General features: G+C 43.7%; 1 protein-coding gene across 1 annotated transcript in view; it reads left to right on the top strand.

Annotated features, from left to right (window-relative positions):
- Positions 1-20,411, top strand: part of LOC311128185 (F-actin-monooxygenase mical2b-like) — a 52,698-nt gene extending 32,287 nt beyond the window's left edge. Inside the window, exons 6-26 of the mRNA XM_084160192.1 lie at positions 695-850; positions 1,010-1,110; positions 2,140-2,397; positions 2,516-2,631; positions 2,719-2,845; positions 3,020-3,116; positions 4,875-5,022; positions 5,846-6,045; positions 9,244-9,344; positions 9,667-9,738; positions 9,857-9,994; positions 10,346-10,465; positions 10,823-11,170; positions 12,048-12,155; positions 14,391-14,543; positions 14,733-14,810; positions 15,350-15,445; positions 16,606-16,734; positions 17,056-17,233; positions 17,593-17,669; positions 17,765-20,411. Coding sequence (XP_084016318.1) covers positions 695-850; positions 1,010-1,110; positions 2,140-2,397; positions 2,516-2,631; positions 2,719-2,845; positions 3,020-3,116; positions 4,875-5,022; positions 5,846-6,045; positions 9,244-9,344; positions 9,667-9,738; positions 9,857-9,994; positions 10,346-10,465; positions 10,823-11,170; positions 12,048-12,155; positions 14,391-14,543; positions 14,733-14,810; positions 15,350-15,445; positions 16,606-16,734; positions 17,056-17,233; positions 17,593-17,669; positions 17,765-18,151 — 3,188 coding nt within the window. The 3' untranslated portion in view covers positions 18,152-20,411. The remainder of the gene's footprint in view (positions 1-694; positions 851-1,009; positions 1,111-2,139; positions 2,398-2,515; positions 2,632-2,718; positions 2,846-3,019; positions 3,117-4,874; positions 5,023-5,845; positions 6,046-9,243; positions 9,345-9,666; positions 9,739-9,856; positions 9,995-10,345; positions 10,466-10,822; positions 11,171-12,047; positions 12,156-14,390; positions 14,544-14,732; positions 14,811-15,349; positions 15,446-16,605; positions 16,735-17,055; positions 17,234-17,592; positions 17,670-17,764) is intronic.
- The last annotated feature ends 4,794 nt before the right edge of the window (positions 20,412-25,205 follow it).

Below are 25,205 nucleotides of genomic sequence, written 5' to 3'. Positions count from 1 at the left end.
TCTGATCCTAAAATAACTGGCCTGTGATTACAGCTCAGTGCTAGATTTCCTCTGGATTAGTATGCCTCCGCTGGCCTGGCCGGAGAATAGTAATCTCTCTCTCTCTCTCTCTCTCTCTCTCTCTCTCTCTCTCTCTCGCTCGCTCGCTCTCTCTCGCTCTCTCTCTCTCAATTCAATTCAATTCAATTCAATTCAAAGGGCTTTATTGGCATGGGAAACATATGTTTACATTGCCAAAGCAAATGGAATAGACAATAAACAAAAGGGAAATAAACAATCAGTACGCATTACTCTCGCAAAAGTTTTCAAAGAATATAGACATTTCAAATGTTATATTATTGGCTATGTACAGTGTTGTAACAATGTGCAAATAGTTGAAGCATGTAAACAGATACATATAGGTTGCATTTACGTTGTTGTTTGTGCTCCACTGGTTTCCCTATTCTCATGGCAATGGGCCACAAATCTTTCTGCTGTGATTGAACACTGTGGTATTTCGCCTAACTGGTATGGGCGTTTATCAATGTTTAATCTGTTTTCAAGTTCATTGTGGGTCTGTGTGATCTGTGGGAAATATGTGTCTCTAATGTGGTCATACATTTGCCATCTCTCTCTCTCTCTCTCTCTCTCTCTCTCTCTCTCTCTCTCTCTCTCTCTCTCTCTCTCTCTCTCTTTCTCTCTCTCTCTCTCTCAGGGTTCAAGAGGAAGGAATTCCGTGGTAAGCTGGCAATCGCCATCACGGCCAACTTTGTCAACAGGAACACCACGGCCGAGGCTATGGTGGAGGAGATCAGCGGTGTGGCCTTCATCTTTAACCAGAAGTTCTTCCTGGACCTCAAAGAGGAGACAGGTGGGCCTGAGATCCCCCACAGTCAATGAGTCAGCCAGAGGAGCAGACTGCCCTCAGAATGCACTTAAATCCACACATTGTCAAACAACAGCAATTTTCAACCCTGTCATTATCATGTTTTTTTTTAACCTTCCTGTCTGTGTCTGTCATTTATTGCAGGTATTGACCTGGAGAACATTGTATACTACAAGGACAACACGCACTACTTTGTCATGACAGCAAAGAAGCAGAGCCTACTGGACAAGGGGGTCATCATTCATGTGAGCAAACATTGTTTAGATCAGGGATCATCAACTAGATTCAGCTGCGGGCTGATTTTTTCTTGATGTCTGAGGGTGTTGTATTCAGATGTGTATTTAGATGTGCATTCAGATGTGTATTCATATTGTCAAGGCGTGCTGAAGGTGGGTGTGGTGTAGGAATCATGCGCAGGACACAGAGGCTCAGTCCAAAGGCTTTAGTGCAATATATATATATCCAACCGAAGCACAATAAGCCCGAAGGCAAAATGAACGACTCACACAGGCGACAAAACGAAATACGCACAAGCATGTGCAAACAACCCTCTAAAACACTGGAGGGAAAAATGTAGCACCAAACACGAAAACAGTAGAACAATCACACACAACGACAAGCACACACAACGAGAACTAAATAGGACACTAACGAGGACTAACAAGACACAGGTGTACAACATCCAGACAAAACCAATCGAACATGAAACATAGATCGGTGGCAGCTAGTACTCCGGGGACGACGACCGCCGAAGCCTGCCCGAACCAGGAGGAGGAGCAGTCTCGGCCGAAACCGTGACACATATGTGTGTGTGAGAGAGAGGAAGAGAAAGACAGAGAGAGGGGGAGAGAGAAGGAGAGGTGGGGAGTTAATAGAGGAGTGTGCTGGGTTGGAGGAATCTCATCCTTGGTTGTCTGCCAGGTGAACAGCCAACGAGCTGGGCGGGCACCACAATGACATCCATGAAATCTAAGTGTTATAAACATCCCTAAAGGAGCACAATATTTCTCTGGCTAATGACTCCCTCTCAGCGCTCTCTCTCACCTCAATTGCCAGGGTTCTGCATGAGTCATCCTATGAATTCATTCATAAAGACAATGTGGGACTTTGAGAGTGGCGTCACAGTACAATTTAAAGAGCATCTTTAATGGTCCTCTTATATACAAGGTGAATAACTGTTATTACGCTTAGGGTATCAATGTTGCATCTGATTTTGCCTCTTTTGCTTCATCCTTTTGGTTATGGTTATGGTCTCCCCTGACTTTGTCTCGTAGGACTACATAGACACAGAGATGCTGCTGAGCAGTGAGAATGTGAACCAGGAAGCTCTGCTGTGTTACGCCCGGGAAGCTGCTGACTTTGGCACCAACTACCAGCTTCCCACGCTGGACTTTGCCATAAATGCTTGTGGCCAGCCGGACGTGGCCATGTTTGACTTCACCAGCATGTACGCCTCGGAGAACGCAGCGCTGGTCAGAGAACGCTTCGGACACCAGCTACTGGTGGCACTGGTTGGGGACAGCTTGTTAGAGGTGAGGAGGCTGTGACAACAATGTTTAATCATGCTTTAAAATGGTTGGACTATAATACTACATGTGCATATTCCGCTAAATGTACTGTTATGCTGATGGTATGTGTCTGTGTGTACAGCCGTTCTGGCCCATGGGTACAGGGTGTGCGAGAGGCTTCCTGGCTGCCTTTGACTCAGCCTGGATGGTGAAAAGGTGGGCTGAGGGCAGGACCCCTCTGGAGGTGCTAGCTGAGAGGTCAGTGGTCAGCACACATATTGTACACACACACACACACACACACACACACACACACACACACTAAATATATATATATTTCTCCAGGGAGAGTCTTTACAGAATCCTGCCGCAGACAACCACTGAAAACATTGCCAAAAACTTTGAGCAGTACACTATTGACCCTGGGACTCGGTATCCCAACCTCATTTCCACCTGTGTCAGGCAAAACCAGGTAAGAAGGCCTTTCTCAAGGATCACATTGTTTACTGCAGTATTCACTTTCTGCTGTCACCAATATCAGATTCACCCTTAATATTAACACAAGATTTCAAGGATGGACTGTGCTTGTCTTCTTATCTCTTCTTCTGCCTGTATCTCATCTCTGTCTCATTCTTATTTCTTCCAGGTGCGTCACCTCTACATCAATGGAGAGCTGCCAGTGAAGTCGTGCTCTCTGGAGCGTAATGCTACAATACGTCGCCCTGTGAACCTGGCCAGACGAGGTGAGCCACACACAATACAGGAGAGGCCAGAGAGACTGTGGAGTTGGGAGGCTTTAGTACAGTCTAGTATGGACTTACCTCTGATCCAGTAAATGGCTCCAACCTACAGAACATGCTGTGACGTCTACTCAACTGGTTCAAGTAACTCATTTGAAAATGATGACAGATGAGTCCCTTGTGTTTCATGGGCCCAAATATCTGCAGCACTCATTCATTCAGTGGCTATTTACCCAAAGGTAGGAGAAGATCAGCCATTCCACTCTAGTTCTGTTGAGTTCTCTCCCGTTCCCTGTGTTCTGGGAGTGGTCTGAGAGCAGCGACACAGGCCCACAGCAGTGTTTAAGTGAGGCAGACCTTTTCTCTCGCTAACAGGAGTGGCAGACTGTGGGAGGGCCAGCATTAATCTCTGCTTAGGGAATAAGGCCGTCATTGTAAATAAGAATTTGTTCTTAACTGACTTGCCTAGTTAAGTAAAGGTAAAATAAAAATAATAAAAATAAGTCTCCGTCTGAGGTTTGTTTTTGAAACGGTCCATAGTGAGAGCGGAGCTTTGGTGAAGTTGAAGCCTCTTGACTGTGGACGGGGTCATATAGCATACAGACCAACCCCCCACCCCCCCCTCCCCACACCCACTCTACTGTACGTAATGTACTTGTCTTCAAAATGACCCTGCGTTTAAGGAAGACAAAATTACTACATTCATAATTTTATTGGAGGCCAAAGCTGGTGGTTCTGTGTATTGTGAAAAGGAAGAACATGACTTGATACACTAGTAGTTAAACGCAGCAGTGATATCTTAACCCTCCCGTTGTCCTAGGGTCAAAATGACCCGCCACTGTGTTGAACCAACTTTATTTAATTTTTATATTTTTGGGATCATTTGTGAGAAGGAGGCAGTGAGACTTTAAAGAAAGTATCACTGCCTCCTTCTCACAAATGATCCAAAAAAATATAAAAATTAAATAAAGTTGGTTCAACACAGTGGCGGGTCATTTTGACCCTAGGACAACGGGAGGGTTAAGGATGTTTTCAGATACCAGACCAAACAAAGTCTAGCTGGTTACGTTTCAATATATTTTTGGCCCCATGGATCATGTTAAACATTAATACTGGAAAGTTTCAAGCAGTTATTCAAGGAGAACTGAAAGTTAGAAATATGACCTCATTTTAATCTTATGTGATTTTTGTCTCCATCATCGGAAAACGTTTTTTTCCCCATGTATACTGTATATCTTTAAGCACACCCTGGCCTCTACATACTGCAGTAAACACTATGTTACACAACCATGGGTCCTATTACACATATGACAGACAGGTTCAACATGTCTTGACAGAGTCATATGCATACTTCAGCCCCTATTCTAACTTACGTCTTATCAGTCTTACCTCTCATTAACGTCACCTGCTGTCACTGTTCCACATCTATGATCTCACTTCCTGTTAGCGCTGTGGTTGTGTTGCTGGGTGAGTGGGTGGCTGTTAGCTGGGTTGTGTTTAGTATTTTATTTATTTATTTATTTATTTGTTTATTAGGATCCCCCTGAGCTTTTGCAGAAGCATCAGCTACTCTCCCTGGGGTCCACAAAAACAAAACACATGACAAGTAACAAAACACTGATAGGCAAGGACAGTCACACAAATGTAAAATAGAGCAATGAAAAAATCTATGTTCTTCTTATTGGACCAATTTAGGTAGTGCCTCCCAGTTTCATGCCATTTTCTCCCTACTGAACACCTTGTTCCTGTGTGTGTGTGTAGAGTCGGAGATCAGGCCGGGCAGGCTGCTGACGTGGTGTCAGAAACAGACCGAGGGCTACAGGAATGTGAGCGTGACAGACCTGACCACCTCCTGGCAGAGCGGCCTGGCTCTCTGTGCCCTCATCCACCGGTTCAGATCCCACCTCATGTATGTACCGTAAAACACTGCAGCATACAACTACCCTGTAAACCACCACAGGAAGACTGGCCTTATGTACCCTACTGTAAATGTAAATGACCTCAGCACTCACTCTCTTTTGTCCTCATAAACCATGTGTGAGACTTCTTCATGTCACACCCTGGCATGTAGCACTTTGTCATTGTAAGTTGATAGACTGGCTCCTCATAAAATGCCTCTATGGTATATTCTATAATGGTGAATTTCTACGTTAGGCTAACATTTACATCAAGACACCGGTAATAGCAGAACATCTTACACCCACGCTGTAATCATATTGCCTCCTTCTGTGGGTGTCTAATGTAAAGTATGCCATGCATGAAAGTAACCCATTCATGTCAATGTATGTCCTGGTGCACTATCTACACACAAGCCCCTGCCTCTCCCTCACAAACCGTCTTTGTGTGAGAGGAAATGTAAGTGGTGGTTGTGAATAACATTTGACCTTCCTCAAAGAGCCTTTTTCCTGATGTCAGTGCTCTCTCTCTCTCTGTTACTGATAGGTGTGACGAAACAGAGCACACAGAAGAGACAACCGCTTTTAGAGAAACCCTATAGTATGTGAAAGGGAGTTTGGAAAGCATAACTATGTATTACATGTCACACTCCGTATCTAGGGCAGTTTGTTATTTCTGTCATCATCTTTGTGGTGAAGTGAGGGCTACACTGCAAGTCTAGAACTGTTTCATAACTTCTGTGTTGACACCAGCTTAGTCTTATAAAGCCTTCACCTAGTTACCCACACAACATTACAACAACATCGCGTGATATCATTTCAATCTGTTTCCCTCAGAGAGTTTGATGCGCTGAACGAGGAGGATTCAGCTAATAACCTCCAGCTGGCATTTGACCTGGCTGAGCGGGAGTTTGGGATGCGGCCCTTCACCACTGGAGAGGAGATGGCTGCTGGTCAGGAACCAGACAAGACCAGAATGGTCACCTACCTCTCCAAGTTCTACGAGCTGTTCCGCGGCACCCCCCTTCCCGTCTCAGGTACGCCTCACACCCCTCACCCCATCCCCCTGCAGACACATGTGTCCTGAAGCCCCAGACTTCAGATTTCACTCACGCATACACCCACACAGATTTGCACTCCTACACACACACACACACACACACACACACACACACACACACACACACACACACACACACACACACACAAAATATCCCATATTTTTCTATGTAGTCGGATTGAAGTAGCAGCCCTTTATATCATTAGGCCTTTTTTTAAAGGCTCCTTCCCATGTCAGAGTTATTTTTAAATGCAGCTGAAGCGTTTGGCTCTGAACACTTCAATAGGAGGAGCAGACAGGGCAGAGAGGAATACAGTCCTACTGCCCCGGCCACGGGCATGTGTATGTACCCCCTGTAGACACACACACACACACACACATTCATGACACACACACATTACAATGGCTGCTACCAGACTCGTATTATTATTGCTAAATACTCCACAATTTAAATACTTGCCCCCCAATCCCCCCTTCCCCAAACACATGTAAATATTAAATTGTGCCTTCCTGTATTATACTTATGCTAAAATGTTTATTCTATTCTACTGAGCCATTCACTTTCTGTTGTTATTCTTATCTTTTATTACTTCTTATTGTTGTTGCATTGAGAAGGAACCTGCAAGTAAGCATTTAGTTGGACTGTGTATACAATGTGTATCCCGTAAGTACAGTACCAGTCAAAAGTTTGGACACCTACTCATTCAAGGGTTTTTCTTTATTTTTACTATTTTCGACATTGTAGAATAATAGTGAAGACATCAAAACTACGAAATAACACATATGGAATCATGTAGAAACCAAAAAAGTGTTCAACAAATCAAAATATATTTTATATTTGAGATGCGTAGCTCAATTGGTAGAGCATGGCACTTGTAACGCCAGGGTAGTGGGTTCGATCCCCGGGACCACCTATAAGTAAAAATGTATGCACACATGACTGTAAGTTGCTTTGGATAAAAGCGTCTGCTAAATGGCATATTATATTATATTCTTCAAAGTAGCCACCCTTTGCCTTGATGACAGCTTTGCACACTCTTGGCATTCTCTCTCAACCAGCTTCACCTGGAATGCTTTTCCAACAGTCTTGAAGGAGTTCACACATATGCTGTGCACTTGTTGGCTGCTTTTCCTTCACTCTGCCGTCCGACTCATCCCAAACCATCTCAATTGGGTTGAGGTCGGGGGATTGTGGAGGCCAGGTCATCTGATGCAGCACTACATCACTCTCATTCTTGGTAAAATAGCCCTTACACAGCCTGGAGGTGTGTTGGGTCATTGTCCTGTTGAAAAACAAATGATAGTCTCACTAAGCCCAAACCAGATGGGATGGCGTATCGCTGCAGAATGCTGTGGTAGCCATGCTGGTTAAGTGTGCCTTGAATTCTAAATAAATCCCAGACAGTGTCACCAGCAAAGCACCCCCACACCATAACACCTCCTCCTCCATGCTTTACGGTCTACACATGCAGAGATCATCCGTTCACCCACACCGTGTCTCACAAATCTCCAATTTGGACTCCAAACCAAAGGACACATTTCCACCGGTCTAATGTCCATTGCTCGTGTTTCTTGGCCCAAGCAGGTCTCTTCTTCTTATTGGTATCCTTTAGTAATGGTTTCTTTGCAGCAATTCGACCATGAAGGCCTGATTTGCACAGTCCCCTCTGAACAGTTGATATTGAGATGTGTCTGTGACTTGAACTCTATGAAGCATTTATTTGGGCTGCAATTTCTGAGGCTGGTAACTCTAATGAACTTTTCCTCTGCAGCAGAGGTAACTCTGGGTCTTCCATTCCTGTGGCGGTCCTCATGGGAGCCAGTTTCATCATAGCGCTTGATGGTTTTTGCGACTGCACTTGAAGAAACTTTCAAAGTTCTTGAAATGTTCCGTATTGACTGACCTTCATGTCTTAAAGTAATGATGGACTGTCGTTTCTCTTTGCTTATTTGAGCTGTTCTTGGCATAGTATGGACTTGGTCTTTTATCAAATAGGGTTATCTTCTGTATACCCCCCCTACGTTGTCAGAACACAACTGATTGGCTCAAACACATTATGAAGGAAAGACATTCCACAAATTAACTTTTAAGAAGGCCCACCTGTTAATTGAAATGCATTCCAGGTGACTACCTCATGAAGCTAGTTGAGAGAATGCCAAGAGTGTGCAAAGCTGTCATCAAGGCAAAGGGTGGCTATTTGAAGAATCTCAAATATAAAATATATTTAGATTTGTTTAACACTTTTTTGGTTACTACATGATTCCATATGTGATATTTCATAGTTTTGATGTCTTCACTATTATTCAACAATGTAAGAAATAGTAAAAATAAAGAAAAAACCCTTGAATGACTGGTAGTGTATGACTAATAAAAAAACTGAAACTTGATACTTTAACACCTCATCACTGCCACCCTCAAAGGTGGCCCTACCACTCCACTGTGTCCACTGTAATAAAAGCCCAGCCTCTCACTGTATTGTTTTTCACCAGGGCCATTTCTTTACATATCAAGCTGTCTCTGTCCTTAATGTATTTCATCCCTTATGTCTTTCTAGAGACACTTTAGCTGGTGTATAAGAGGGTATGAGATTTAATCTGGCTTCCTTTGAAAGCAGGTCTGTGTTGCACAACCCTATCAGTCCTTTTGTCTGGCATGAGAGGAATGCACATCTGCCCATCACAGTGCAGGCTACCTCACAGATAGTGTCTGGGTCTAGGCTGCCTGGAGAGAAAACACTATACCTTACTCCAGATAGTTTCTGTTCTGAGATGCCTAAGGGGAACAGAGCATATTATTGCCACAGGGACATCAGTTGTACTAGCTTTATGGCCTCTGAAAGCTCACATGATATGCCTCTATCCACAGCAATGCTGGTTGCCCACATTACGGAATGATGATGTATTATTTTGCAATAATTGTATACATTCTTATGATCTGTAGTGAAGTGAAGTGTTTCCACTATTGGTTTTCATGAAAAAGCTCTTTATTTGTTAGGTGGCTTTTCTCAGGAAAAACAGATGATCTGGCCCCATCTGGTTCTTTCCAACACAGTAATATTAGGTTTCTTTTAGACATAATGTAAAAACACATTGGCCATTGCTTTTATTTGGCATTCATGGCTGAGCTCCGTGGAAAATATCATACCTTTTAATGCACTCATGTGTTTCATTGCAGATTCTAGAGGGGCCGACGAAAACAGTGAAGACTATCCTTCAAAGGCAGTCAGAAGTATGAACAAAGTTCTGAACTTGGTACCAAGAAAAAGGGTACCAAAGGTAATCACACTCCTCTCTCCAGCCTCCTCTCTCCAGCCTCCTCTCTCCAGCCTCCTCTCTCCGCCTGTCTGCCTTGAGAACGACTGCAACTTGAGAGCCTCTCAGCCTCTTTGTGTTATCATTTAAAAAGTCATTTCATTTGAATAAGTAGACTGTATTGGGGACTTCCACAAGATACATGTATAAAGACAGATCATTCTTCTAGATTTTTTTTTAGATGGGCTCTCCTTTAATAGTTCACTTTCATGTTTAATCTTTTTACCTTTGAGTGCTGTCTGAAATATTTAGTCATATACTATGGCTTGTTTTTTTTTTCTTTTAGGATGAGAAGAAGCTAGAAGATACTGACCCAACATACAAAAGGAGACGAAAAGTCTGCAGTTATTTGGAAGAGGTATTTATTACCATCAAACTACAATTTCATAATGACATTCTAAGTGCACCAATGTCAAATATGGCAGAATACCATTTATTTTGGCCCTGATAACTCAAGTCACTATTTCTCATGACAGGCAACCAACGTCTCTAGTCGGAGTGCGTCCTGTGTGGGTGAGGGGAGGGAGGTGAAGGAGAACAAGGTCCGCTCCATGGCCACCCAGCTTCTGTCCAAGTTTGAGGAGAGCACCCCCAGCTTCACCCTCCGGAGACAGGTCAGAACCACCAAGATATGTCCCTCATTCCCCCTCCTCAGGACTCTGTCAGTGTTGGACAGTGTCCTCCATAGATTATACAGTACTGTAGGATGGTATAGTACCTGGCATGTTTGTTCTCAGATGTCTTATACCACAGTGTTCTATAGAACAGAGGTGATCCATTGTGTTCCAAGGGAAAGAGCCAGGTTTGGTTTTGTGCTGTACATTTTCTGATTAAGACTTGGTTATATATCCGTGTGGTGATATACTTATCTTATCTTGCAAGTCACTTTCCCTCTTTTCTTCCTTTTCTGTCTTTCTACTAACCCTTTTCCTTGGGCTTTGTTTCTGGCTGACAAACCCCATCAGTCTCAGTGTGATTGGGGTTCTGGGAGGGCCCCTCGGCCACGCTCCATGGACATGACTGAGACCCCACGCTTCACCAACCTCAGGCAGCAGACCCCACCCAACCCTCCCCCTAAGACACAGGTAGAGGACTGGAGCAGGTCTACATACACATACCCACACTAATACACTCTGCAGAACACACACTGTCACTCAATTTTGGTATACACTTACTCACTCACTCACTCACAAACCAGTCATCACTTACCTGGAGTGAGAGTGTTTAATGCTCCCTGTGGGTTGGAAATGAAAAGTAACCCCCCAGTGAAGTAGATTCACAAGATCAAGAAAAGCATGGGGCGTAAATCTCACTCCTATTCTCTCCAGCTGTTAAACTACTGGAGCCTGGTTGCTGCAATTGCTTCTTGTTTTTTCATCAAGCTCACCCTGAGTTGACGGAGAGCCATAGACCTGCAGCTCACATGTGCTGTGTGTTTCCAGTTTCAGTCTGCAACCTGTACCAAATATGTAGCTGAGTGTACCGCTCGGCCCCCACCCCAGCCTCCTCCCAAACCCAAGCTCTCGCCCCAGCTCCAAGCCCAGCTTCAGTCTCAGCACCAGCCCCAACCCCAGTTCCAGCTCCAACCTAAGCTCCAACCCCCACCCAGCCCAAATCACACCCTCAGGAAGGTCAGACAGGCTGATCAGACACGTGCTCAACCCCAGATGCAGCCCCAGCAGCCAGAGAGCACACACTACCCTGGCTACTCTCCCTCCTGCCACTCAGCAGTCCTAGCCATGTCTAGAATGCTCCAACGCCTTCAGGAGGTGGAGGAAAAGATCACCCAGGTGACCTATTCCCCTCTCCTTTCCTCTCCTCCCCTCCCCTCTCCTTTCCTCTCATTTCCTCTCCTCTCCTTTCCTCTCCTTTTCTCTCCTTTCCTCACCTCTCATTTCCTCTCTTTTCTTCTCTATCTGTCCGTTTCTCTTTCTCTGCTCTGTCTTTTTCTATTGTTATTGTCTCCTACTGTGTGACCATATAAGACATCTTGGTAGGAAAAGGCTGAATATGAATGTTGAGATAATCATCATGATTATACATTTAGCATTGTATAGCACATAGTCAGCTGGTGAAGTCAAACCCTAATCATCCACACTGACCACAATGGCAAGAACAGACCCACAACCCTGGCAGAGACAAAGAGGCACAGAGGCTGCTGACTAGCAAGTTTAGCCAGTGGGCTGCCCCTTGTGGCCTTGTTCTGTGCCAGGCCTGTGTGTCTGTCTGTCTCTGCCTTGGTCTCAGTCTGCTGCTCCAGGAGCACATGTGTAAGAGTGGAGTCATCTCTGCTGGTGTGTGAAATTAGTGTTATAAAAACAGCCACTCTACTCCACACAGCAACACTATTGTTCCCTCCACCCAATAAACTATGTGTCATCTAGCTCCTTCAGTGGGAAAGTAGTCCACTTATCTTGCTTGATCATTACATTTGACATTGTAGTAATTTAGCAGACGCTCTTATCCAGAGCGATTTACAGTAGTGAGTGCATACATTTCATACTTTTTTTTCTCCGTACATTATAACCCTGATTTGGGAGTTAATAATTATGTTACTATTCAGACCCATTCATCAGACAGGGAGTATGTGGTACTGTGTTGCGGGTGCAGCTTTCTCCTTCTGATGCGTGTTCTTTGTCTCTGTGTCTCATGGTATATGTCCTGCAGAAGAAGGCTCAAACCCAGAATGCTAGAGAGTTTCACAATAAAAGTATCAAGGAGAAAGCGGTTCACCTGAGAGCACTGTTCTCTGGGGATGTGACCTCTACGTCCCAGGTGACTATCTGACCCCTGAACTCTGACCCCTTCTGCCTGCGTCACCTCTCCCATCCCTCAGTGTGTTTGTGGTGTTGCACACTACACTCGGTCTTGTTTTGCATCGCTGCTGCACACAGTTCATATAACCCTCGCTGTGTTGATATTCAACATTCATCATCTCCAGAAGCATGACTTTTATGGCAATGTTTTCATCAGCTGCTCAGAGCCTGTAGCAACAGAACACAGCTAGCGCAGGTGATTTCAGGTTATTGTAGGACACAGTGTTCTGTTATGCAGATGTCGAATCTTAATTTGAGACAGTTTGCTACAACAGGAAAATAACCCTGCAGCAACAGGAAATGTGAATTATTATATGGATTATAATTAATGGACATTTTTTGTAAGTGTTGATACATTTTACGTTAGGGCAAATAAAGTCTGACATTTTAAAGTGGAATTTACAAACTTTAGAAACCTTTTAAAACCTTGAATAAGCTACAAGTTTGCAAAATTCTCAGCAACAAAAGAGTGATCAAATTAAGATCTGTAATTTAAATCACCTTCACTGTTTTAATGGAGTCAGTCAATAAATGGCTGTTTACATCATGGGTTTCAACAAGGCTTTTTTTAAATGATGTAACGCCCTGTGAAAAATGTATTGTTTAAGCAGAAATCATTCAGTTAAATGGTTCCATTACGTGATTCTATATTACCACTGAGACAGACCTGCAGAAAACTAGGTAGTCTTCTCTCTCAGCTCTGTCTGTGATGATATGTATGAGCAGCACTGGTAATTCACTTACTCTGTGTGCTCAGAGACTCAGAGGGTTTCAGCATGGACACTGTTGAAAGGTAGAATGGGGTTCTCTGTGCTTCACTGGAAGAGACTGCAGCTTTATTACTCACAGGAGAAATAGTCATCAAGCAAGGTGTTTAGTGCTAGAGTAGTCATCATACTGCAATTTCCAGAACAGGAAAAAGGTATTTCCATGGTATTTTATCATCAAGACAGATACTGCACACCTTTTATAAATGTCTCAATGGAAACCAGGGTAAGCTGTTGTGTTGAGGCTCAGCAGGTTGGGGCTTAGGTAATACTATGATGGGATAGTACCACGGAATACCTTTGCTTAAAGCCTATCACCCTGTTCTCATTGTAACTTCTATCTAATTACTAACACTCATAGCTCTCTTTTAACAATCCTCTCCCTCTCTTTTCATTTGCAAATCTCCCCTGTCCCATTCCTCACCTAGCCTGAATCTGATGAACAGGCCATTCCCCCAGAGTCTGGTCCCATCCTCCCTAACCCCAGTCCAGAACTCACCTCATTATACCTTTACCCAGAAATCAGCCTTTCTACCTTCTCACGTCTTCATCCCTATTCCTCATCCTCATCCTCATCCTGTCTACTCCAACATCAGGTAAAAATAACCACATCCATGTCTGTCTTACCTTCTTGTATGTGTCCCTATCACTGTGTGTCATGCTAAAACCTTTGTGATTATTCAACATTTATCATTAAGAAATACTATTCTATCTATATCGCTATAACTGAGTTGCCATTTCAATGGAACGCAATATCATGCGCTGTAGGCTTGAGGCCCAACCCACTAAGCATGCCAACTCTCGTTTAACTCCCATCTGATGCTCATAATATCTCTTCCTCTTTGACTTTCCATTTCCAAAACTTCTGTTTCCCATTCCTACACTAGTCTGGATCTGCTGGACAGACCATTCCCTCTCCTCACATCCTCCCTGCTCCCAGTCCTAAAATCTCTTCATCACTACTTTGTCCAGAAATCACCCGTTCTACATTTTCACCCCCTCATACCTGTTCTCCATCCTCCTCTTCCTCCTCTTCCTGTGTACTTCAACATCAGGTAAAAATAACCACATCCATGTCTGTGTTTCAGCATCCGTATGTGTCCCTATCATTGTGTGTCATGCTAAAACCTCTGTGATCATTCAATATTCATCATGCAGAGATATTTCACATCTTTAATCTATAGCACTATAACTGAGTTGACGTCAACATGGCATGTAGTGTTCTTGAGTTGAGACTAAGCAGGTTGAGGCTTGGTCAACATGATGGTAGAGTGCCATGGAATACCAGGTGCTGTAGGCTTGAGGCCCATCAAACTGAGCATGCCAACTATCATTGAACCTATCTGATTCTCACAATCTCTCTTTTAACAAACCTCTCCCTCTTTGACTTTCCATTCCAAAACCTCTGTTTCCCATTCCCACCCTAGTCTGGATCTGCTGAACAGACCATTCCCTCTCTTCCCATCCTCCCTGCTCCCACTCCTAAAGTCACTTCCCTCATTTGTCCAGAAATCACCCTTTCTACCTTTTCAGCCCCTCAAACCTTTTCTTCATCCTCATCCATTCTACTCCAACACAAGGTGAAATCAAGCACATCCATTTCTCACCATCTGTCTTTGTCATGCTGAAACTCATATCCCCTAATGTCAGAGCAAACATTATACTATTATTTTGATGCACTAATCTATCCCTTATCTGTCACTGAACTATTCAACTAACTTTTCTTCTATATTTCCTCTAATTCCTTCATTCTTCATGGAAAATCAAAGACCAGTCAATCTGGGGGACTAGATATGCAGCTTTGTAAGAAAGAAATGCAAAGAGAGCCCTTGAATGAGTCACATGTGGTGAGTTCCAAACCATGGCACTATTTACATTTTAGTAATTTAGCAGACACTCTTATCCAGAGCGACTTACAGTTAGTGAGTGCATACATTATTTTTTATACTGCCCCCCCGTGGGAATCGAACCCACAACCCTGGCGTTGCAAATGCCATGCTCTACCAACTGAGCTACATCCCTGCCGGCCATTCCCTCCACTACCCTGGGCCAATTGTGCGCTGCCCCATGGGTCTCCCGGTCGCAGCCGGCTACGACAGAGCCTGGATTCAAACCAGGATCTCTAGTGGCACAGCTAGCACTGCGATGCAGTGCCTTAGACCACTGCGCCACTCGGGAGGTTATTTATGGCAACATAATTTCTATTTGCAGAGCCTGCTGCCTCTCAGAGAAACCCAAAATGATGTGCTGTCTGTTTGATTTTAAACATGATGTAATCTGGATAATTATATATATTTTAGAAGTATATATTTGTTTAACTTCTAATCTAATTTGCATGTAACTTACAGTTGTAGTTATTAACATCACAGTCATGTTGCTGTTTCAGTGTCACGGCAGTGGCTCCACACATGTATCCCAACAACAACAACACACTGCAATACTCCAACCAAAGCCAGAGCCTGTTTTTAATAACGTCAAACAGGTATTTTGCCCCCAGCGCCACATGCCTGCTAAAGTAACTTGTACTACCCTCTAAATCACAAAGGACATATGTAGACACAACGGTATTGCATGCAAGAAGCATGTGAGATGTTTTTTAGCTACTCTGGGGCCTCTCATGCTAAGGTTGAATGTATTTTTGTGGAGCTGCACTTTGTGGGTTAGAATGCCCCTCCCAGTCCACAGATTTCTGATCAGTTTGAGCCAGCGCCGTGCAGTCAGTGCAGAGTAAAATCTGAAGCATCCAGACAGGCCCACTAGCAAACCATAATGAGAAAACATTCCTGAAAATCCTCTCCTCTTCCCTCCTCTTCCGTGGCCATATGTTTGAGCTGAGACTCCTCTTATTTTGATGAAATAACTTGACTAATTTCCCCAACAGCTGCCTTAGTCAGAGAATAAAGTAGTCAAATCACTGTGTGATTGCTTGAAAATTAATTTGATGGAATGTGTTGTACTGTACTGTCAGCACAGTGAAGCACAGTGACACACATGCCAACTCAGCTTGAATACAGCTTTTGTGTTTGTAAAATGCTTTCCTTTATCTATCTATCTATCTATCTATCTATCTATCTATCTATCTATCTATCTATCTATCTATCTATCTATCTATCTATCTATCTATCTATCTATCTATCTATCTATCTATCTATCTATCTATCTATCTATCTATCTATCTATCCTAACTTTAAGATGTGAACTATCACTTTTGCTTTCATCATTCTGTCCTTTATTCTTACTCTCTTTCTCTCTTCCTCCCTGTCTTCCTCCTCTCTTCCTCCCCGTCTCCCTCCTCTCTTCCTCCCTGTCTTCCTCCTCTCTTCCTCCCTGTCTTCCTCCCTGTCTTCCTCCTCTCTTCCTCCCTGTCTTCCTCCTCTCTTCCTCCCTGTCTTCCTCCTGTCTTCCTCCTCTCTTCCTCCCTGTCTTCCTCCTCTCTTCCTCCCCGTCTTCCTCCTCTCTTCCTCCCCGTCTTCCTCCTCTCTTCCTCCCTGTCTTCCTACTCTCTTCCTCCCTGTCTTCCTCCCTGTCTTCCTCCTGTCTTCCTCCTCTCTTCCTCCTGTCTTCCTCCTCTCTTCCTCCCTGTCTTCCTCCTCCTCTTCCTCCCTGTCTTCCTCCTGTCTTTTCCTCCTTGCTGCTTGTCAGCGGACGGTGGGGAAGGTGTCTCTGGCCATAGCAGCCAGGGCTGTGAAGCTGGTCACCCTCTATGAGACTGACCACAGGCCTAAAGCCTCCTCCCCCTGTTCACCCCCAGCCTCTCCACCTCTGTCTCCGGTAAGCATGTCTGGCTGAGCATACAGCCACTCAGACTGTACCAGCCTTGAACAACAGCTCTTATCTGGGTGAAGAAAATAGACTATGTCCCAGGCCCTGTCGCCGAGTCAGATGAAGAGAGATTGTGTCAAATAAGGATTGGGATGATTATTCTTTGCAGGACTATGACTCATTATGCTTTGTGAACTAAAGGCCAAACTCGGCTATAAGGCCTTTTAGGGTCAAAATTGTGGAATCTGACACAAGTGCATCACTCCCCCATTATCATCATTTGCTGTGCTGACAACGTTTGTAGCACTGTCTGTCTGTTCTGTTTCCCAGGGTTCCTTGCGAAGGGAGTTCCCCGGTTCTGGTGACAAGTGTCACTCCTGTCAGAAGCGTGTCTACGTGGTGGAGAGGATCAGTGCTGAGGGACTTTATTTCCACAGGGAGTGCTTTCGCTGTGACACCTGTGGCTCCGCCCTGCGCCAGGGAGGCCATGCCTTCGACTCTGAGCAGGGTATGTGTTTCCCAACACTAAGGTTTAGATGTTCGTATACTGTCAATCAATGAATCAATCAGCCAATCAATCAATCAAATCCGCAGTTGTCACTAAGTGCTATACAGATACCAAGCCTAAAACCCCAAAGAGCAAACGATGCAGATGTAGTGGCACGGTGGCTAGGAAAAACTCCCTAGAAAGGCAGGAGCCTAGGAAGAAATCTAGAGAGGAACCAGGCTCTGAGCGGTGGCCAATCCTCTTCTGGCTGTGCCCGGTAGAGATAATAAACTGTTTATGTGCCCATTTGTCTTATAAAGACAGGTCAACAAGCTTCTTACCTTGTTTTTCTAAATCCTCTTTTGGTCATGTTCAATTAGGCAAGTTATACTGCAAGCTGCACTTCACACAACGTAAAAATGGAATGAACCATCGAAGGACATTCAATTCACATCTGGTAATTGTTCTTGATCATTCAATCATCCACTTCCCATTGTCATTTTGATGTTAATTTCTGTGACGTCTTTGTGACTAAATGGGTCTCTCCCTCAGGGTCAGAATGGAGCCGGGGTTCAGGAGGGATCAGGGACTCCCAACGGTGACACAACAGACGACCTGCAGAGCCAGTCACCAGGTACCTTCAGCTCCCGCCTGAGGAAGAGCCTGAGCTGGCCCCTGAGTGTGACCCGGGCTGTGTGTGACTCCCCCCGCCGCCTGTCTCGCTGGGTGCATGGTACAGCCCAGGCCATGGGCCTCCACCTTAGGGCCAATGTGCAGGACTATGCCTTCCTGTATGAGCTGCTGAGCCTGGGAGTGCCCCTGCTGTTCATACTCCAGGAGGTGCTGCTGCAGATGTACTGTGAGACCGGGCCTGTCTCCCAGTCCATCCAGCCCCTACTGCTGTGGCTGGAGGAACACCTGGGCCACAGGCTCATGTAGAGGCCCACCAGGGAGGGAAGCCTAATCCTTACCCTGTCCCTAACCCTCGTGCAATAGGGTCTGAAGCCTGGCCGAACATTAACTGGCGTATCTTGCATTTGTGCCATGTCATATGATGGCAAGCTACCGTTTGACCATGTGTACAGGCACCTTGTTAATATTTTCTCACAGAATATGTAGCTATCAGTGCATTAGATCTAGTCCTACACCAACCAAAGAACAAATAACATTTCCCAAGCAGTAGCTTGGTTTGTTAAACGTGTGATAGTTTTTCATGAACATTATATTGTTCTTTATCATGAGGGGTAATGTACTGTACATGGTTTCATGGTGGTCTAAATAATTTACAGTATGTGTTTGATATGACTGCTGAAATCATTCAATCTATATTGCTCTAGAGTTTAGTCTTTCAACAACTGGCTGTCAAAATGGAGCCAGTTTTTACATGGCTTAACTCAGGTTATGACAGATTTTTTGTGTGGAAAAAGTAATCTAAATGAAAAGACTGACTTGAAGCACTTTAACTTGGGGAGCTACCTTGGCCTGTGGCTGATGCCTGATGAATGGTGTGGGAGTTAATGGCTGCCTAATGATTGTCCAGGCCTTGGATAATGACTAGTGCTGACACTGCACATTTACTAAACCCTGCTGAACTCACAGGTCGGGGTCGGGGGCCAACGTGGATCTGTGCTCGACCAGATTTTCTCATATTCTTTTCAATTTCAGTATTGTTTGACACATAAGTTTACATTTGAACATTGTTATTGTAAGATCTCCTATGACACCATGACCGTAGTGTACTTTCGCTACACATTATGATAACTTTTATTGCTTATTTTTTTGGCCCAGTGCCTCCAGTATGCATTGTCCGTTGTACTTAAAAAGTGGAAGAGGTTTCATGGCCATGGGCTTTGGTTTACTACTCCAGTTCATGGACTGTTTAATGCTCACTCATTGCTGCCACCTTTTGGTGAAACAGATGGAAGGCCAAATTCAATTTACTGTATGATGAGGTGGAATAAGGGACAACCTTCTAAAGAGTTGTTGTATGTTTGTAATAGAGGAGGTTTTTCTTCATTTTTGTTATTTTGTTCAAGTCTATTTCACTTAAATATGTTTTTCATAATGTAAAGAATATTGCTGAAAGGAATTGTTCAGGAGGACAGAATCTGACATGATAACACAGGCTATGTTTGAAGGCTGTGGTGTGTATGTGCTTGCCACTAATCTCACTGTTAATAACAATGTTAAGTATGATATCAGGATCTCAGCTTTACTACCAATACAAATTCCAAAGATACAGTTCTTGCACTTTAAAAATGCGAAGTGTTTTCAGCCCTAACCAGAAGTTACATCATTCATGCAGTACACTGTACAGTGCTAAATTGTGTGTTGTTGAATAGGACATTCTCATGCATTTCTCAATGCTTTTCTTTGACTATCTAACATTTACAAACTTTCTATGCATTTTAACTGGATTTGATCCTTTCTCTGATTTTTCTCTGTATTCTAACCTACTATATTTCCTTCCTTTCATTTCTCCTCTTGTTCACTTGAAGTTTATTTTCAACTTTCTGATGAGGAGCCTCCTGATTGGTTAGGAGACATGCCATTCTGAAGGTGATCACCTGCATGGTCACATGGTTTTGTGAATAATGTTTTGGAGTGGATGCCTGGTCAGATTAGTCCCAGTTACTGTCAGCACTTCCACACACAAGTAAGACATGCTTCTAACCCCTTTAGAACATTGTGTGTTTGAGCGACAGACTGCAGTTTTTTTGCATTGGATTTTTCTATTTCGTCTGCATCTGCACTCCCAGCAGAACCATAACTACAGCACACACTTGTTATTGGGGTAAAGTAGGTTGAAACACATTGTAATATAATGTTCAAAGTCACACCTTCTAAGAGACTGTCTTTTTTGTTTTGGTCTTCCTAAGTGCATGTTGAAAGATTGACAGACCGCTTTCTGTCATGTAAAGGCATACCACCTTTTCTCCCATCTTTTGCCATCTTTCTTTCTTTCTCCTTCTCTCTTCTAGAAGCTGTCACCCAGGACAACTTTTTCTTGACCCACACAAACGAAGGGAATTCATCTCCCAACAGGTTCATAACTCATGTTGTCTTGAATGAATACATTGAATAATGTATCATGGGACTTCAAATGCAGCCTGCTTTTCTCATGGAGATTCTGTGTTGCTTTATGTATGTTCTAAAGCAACACATGTAAATAAATGAGCTGAGTGATTTGTCATACTGATCCAGTTTCTGTAATTCTTTCATACATCACAATGTTGTTCTCCCCATGGTTTGATATGGCACATAGAAAAGTACAAATAGGGGTAGCATGTTTAAGTCAAGCCGTTCAGCATCACATAGTATACAGGCGCAGTATTCCATTCAAAGTAAACCCTAAACATGAACTCCCCTTACAGAGCATTTAGTCTACATACCATGTCTCCTGAATTAAAATGTAGAATTGGACGGGTTAAGTCCCTCTGTCCCAGTGCTGATAAGGCCCCAGGCCAGACAGACATGTTCCTGGATGGGTTCCTGGAACCGTGAGAGCCAGAAAGGATTATTTGGTGATGAGGTCACAGGGGACATGTCAAACCATACAACTCTCTCTCCAGCCAGCCCACGGTAGTTCTGCCAGATATGGTTCTCACAGGAGGGAGTCAGTTCTCCATATTCATCTTAGTCAACAGCCATGAAATCATCTCTCATCATACCTGGTTAAGATGTTTTATTGTCACATACAGTACACCAGATAGGTGCAGTGTTACAGGGTCAGCCATAGTAGTACGGCACCCCTGGAGCAAATTAGAGTTAAGTGCCTTGCTCAAGGGCACATCGACAGACTTTTCACTTTGTCGGCTCGGGTATACGAACCAGCGACCGTTCACTTACTGGCCCAACGCTCTAACAGCTACGCTACATGCCACCCCACACCACTAGAATACTTCTTTTTTTTTAAGCTTCTACTTTGGAATTTAAAGTGTTTTTTTATTGTGTGTACTGTTTATAAAGAATATAATTATTTCAAAGGAAACGTCATACAATCAATGTATTATACTAGCTGCCACAGCATGTGTCCCTGGCTGCATTATCATCAGTATCCAATACCTTCCATTAGCTTTGCTTTTAAGGGGAAAGCTTGATTTAATGTAATCACAACAGAGGTACAGACTATTGAAGCACTCTTTTTTCTAGTATCATCCACTTGTCCCTTCAACCTATCACCATGGAAACCAAAAGACCCTTCAGCCAAACACACTTGCAATCCCTAATGTCTGTTTCTCTGAGTCCTCAGAGCCTCTCACACAAACATTTGAGGGAGATGTTCCAAACCAAACATCAACTTTAAGTATACTGTTGACCTGGGACATCTGCTAGACCGAGCCTGGACGGGCCTAGATATTTTGTTCAGAAACTTTGCATCACACAGTGTGACGGACCAGTGGTGTGTGTGCTGTGATGCAATCAAAGCTCCTGGGGTCAGCAGGTTGTGCCTCACTCCCACCTCCAGTACAGCAGAGATCAGGGAGAGGCTGAGGAAATGTGACCCCTAAAAAAATCAAAAGGTCTACAGATGGCCACGTGTTTAAAAGCAACTTTCTTGACTAAATAATAATGGAGTTTTGTAAAAGCAATGTATTTCAGTGAGATAAATCATGAGACATACAGGTGTGTCTCTTTTGTGTTGTAATAAAGTAGGTATTCTACTTTATTCATCTGCTGCCTTCAGAGCATTCAACCCAAAGCATAGATGTGAGATTGTCAATTGAGAAATGCCAACCATTTTACCTTGGCCATTGGAGCTATCAAGTCAAGGGTAAATGTGCATAGCTAACATTATTTGGTAATTGAGTGATCAATAGGACAGAATATAATAAATGATTTGTAAAGAATGTGTAAAATCATTTTTTAAGAAAAATACAGTTTTGTCCAGGGGCAAGCTTACATTTTTCAAGTGGTATTTGAGCTATTTAATGTCTTCAGAAATTACAGAACAATTACTTGCGAAGGTAAATTGCACTCAACTGAAGTAGCACACTCTCTTGACAGTCAATTAAAGTTGACCTCCTTGACATGAAATGTTCTATTCAGCAGCTGTGCTTTGTAAATCACTGACTGATTATAGTCATATGGGCAGAAGGTAGCTTAGTGGTTAAGAGTGTTGTGCCAGTAACCGAAAGGTCGCTGGTTCTAATCCCCGAGCCGACTAGGTGAAAAATCTGTCGATGTGCCCTTGAGCAAGGCACTTAACCCTAGTTGCTCTGGATAAGAGTGTCTCCTAAATGACTGAAATGTTTAATATGTGGATGGTTAAGGGACTGAGAACTGTTTTTCCTATCTGACCTGGATGAGATTAACTTTGAGCCTCTGATGACACCCACTGGCGGAATCACTGTTTTCAATAACAGTGTGCTATGGCTCCACTTTCTACTCTGACTCACACCTTCCCCTCAGTCTGATCCCTGATCTATGTCACTGTCCCAGGAGAGGGAGGGTGATGAGACATTAATATATAGTGCCTGTGTATTTCACTCTCCCCTACTCTGTCTCTCCCCTGCCACTGTACTGTATGTCTGCCTCTCTGTCTGTGAGGGTCTTCCTCTCTTGTCTCCACCTTTTCCTTTTCCTGTTGTACCTCTTGCCCCTTCCTTCCTGCTCTGTCATCACCCGTTGCTGTGCAGCTCTGCTAGGCAATATCAATACCCTCTGGACTCTAGTTCTCACAGTGACTATTGTGATCTCAACAATCTCAAAAATAAACTTTAAAAGGGTCAAATGAGGTTATCTAAGTTATTAACTGATCACTTTTATGAGTCATTTACGGGTTGGCAACTACCATCTACTACAGCTCATAACAGTTTAATTGAATGATTCTATCCTACTGATTATATTTCATGTCCTCTAACATGTCATTGGAACAGGTAATCACTAGAGAGCACTGTTGTTTAGAAAGAGGCTCATATCAAGGGATCATGGAAATGACCCAAAAATGCCTCTATGTAATTGTTTAATATGTGGGTTCAGGCATTGGCCAGCATAAACATGTTTAAAAGAACAAAGGCCTACAGCATACCAATAGAATCGGAACACTTTCTTCCTCTTTCTCTCTCCAACTTTCTCACTTGTTCAGCTCACTGAACCATTTCTACCATCAGCTTCAGGCAGGTTTATGTTGGTATCACAATATGCACAGTGGCTGATTTGATATCTCTCCTATCAGACCACACTGGCTGCTCCATGCTTAATGTCATTTACAACAGGATGAAATCTCGCCTGAATAATCGTATTGCTCAAGGGAGGGTCTGTTTGATCCCCAGTGTTTGGCTCCCATTATATGGCTCACCTCTCTATTGTTAGATAAGGCAGTTCGGTGACAAACAGGCCAAGTTGTACAGGACAGACTGCATTATCTTCCCAAGGGAAAGGTTAAGGTGCTCTGAATACCACGACCTTCAGTCACATCTCAATCTGACAAACAATGTGACCATGTGCCAACCTGTCAGAACCAACATGTGATCATTGCTGAACCAGATTCTAATGAAGTCTATCAGTTGAAGGAAATTAAAGATTTCAGTTTCTATTTTGGGAACCTGCTGAATAGCTAGCTATCAGTTGTGATAACCGCTTCTATTCATTTATTTTATACATTTTGTATAACCACATCTCTTGATGTCAGTTATTTAACATGGAACAGATGTCTGGGCAAGTGGAGGTACCAGATGCTATATAGTACAGTACCTAAGGGTTATCTGCCTATTAACTGGCTAGTGATATTAAATTCAATCACTGGCTGAGAACAAATCATGCAAAGTCATTTAGACCCAGCACACACTCCTTGTTTACGCAATTGAAGAGAACAGAGATGCAGTTTAAAAGCATTTAGCCCAACCAAACTGCACAGATTATCTCTTTGGCATTGGATTACTTGTCTGTCATGGACACAGCATTTAATGCCTGGAGATGGAATTGGTGAGAGCTGGGGTTAATTTAGACCAGTTATGAAGGGCAAGTCAAGTATCACAGTGATAACTCAAGTCTGTTTTGATGTGTGCACAAGTGTTTGTGTGTGTCACTGCTGCATCTGAGGTGTCCTCTGCCTGTGAACTTGACAGTCCTTAACCTGGGCAACGTTTTGAAATAACAGCAGTGTATCAGTCAAGAGGCATGTTGTTAATTCAGTACGTTATGATCAGCGTGTTCTGGGAGTCCACCTGCGAGCCGCACTCATGACGTAAGGGCTCAGATGAGACAGTAGTCCATTGTGTAGGGTGACAGGGTGCATGGCCCTGGATGGTGGATAGAGAGGTGGGACTTCAGTGAGAGGAAGGGGAGCATTTTAGGGTTTTATTCTTTGTTATTCTTTGTGTCTGTGGAGCTGACCACAGCGGGGAGTTAAAGGAGGCACAGAGGAGGCCGGATGCCGAGGTCGAGGGGATGTGGAGGTGTAAGGAGGAGGGCTGTGGGCTCAGTGCTTCCCCTCCTCTCTAACGTGCTCCTCATGCCTCACTCCACGGCAGGATCCTTCAGCACAGGGGAAAATCTAACAGAGCTGACACGGCCATGGGGGAACACATGCACTGACAAATAATCACACAAGCCCTATCACAGATCTCTCTCATTAATTGTGTCTAGTCTCAAGAGTTACATTCCCACCTCTGCATGTGATCAACACAACAGAAGCTGCAGGCACATGTTGAATGTGATTTCAGAAATAAATGTATCTCTAACAGCAGAGCAAAGACCGATATGAGGTTTCAGTCACACAAAACATATGTCAAGTGGCCCTGCTCTTACCCCTCACTGTCTTTCACAGAACTGAGTATGGCACAGCAAGGGGCATTGGTAGAATAATGCTATAAAATGGAATCCACTGCAGAGGTCACTGTTCGTTGTTGTATCTGCCTGTCCTCTCTGCTCATCCCCGTGGACTACAATGTGACTATGGACTGACCCTGGGAGCATTTCATATTTTCATGTAAATGCCCTTACCTTAAATAGAAAAAAACAGTTGTTCACACAGGTTATATAATAACAA

Source organism: Coregonus lavaretus (genome assembly GCF_964263955.1).
Source record: "Coregonus lavaretus genome assembly, chromosome: 4".
NCBI lineage: Eukaryota > Metazoa > Chordata > Actinopteri > Salmoniformes > Salmonidae > Coregonus > Coregonus lavaretus.
The sequence above is the reverse complement of the archived record's forward strand: the minus strand, read 5'-3'. Positions and strand labels throughout refer to the sequence as shown.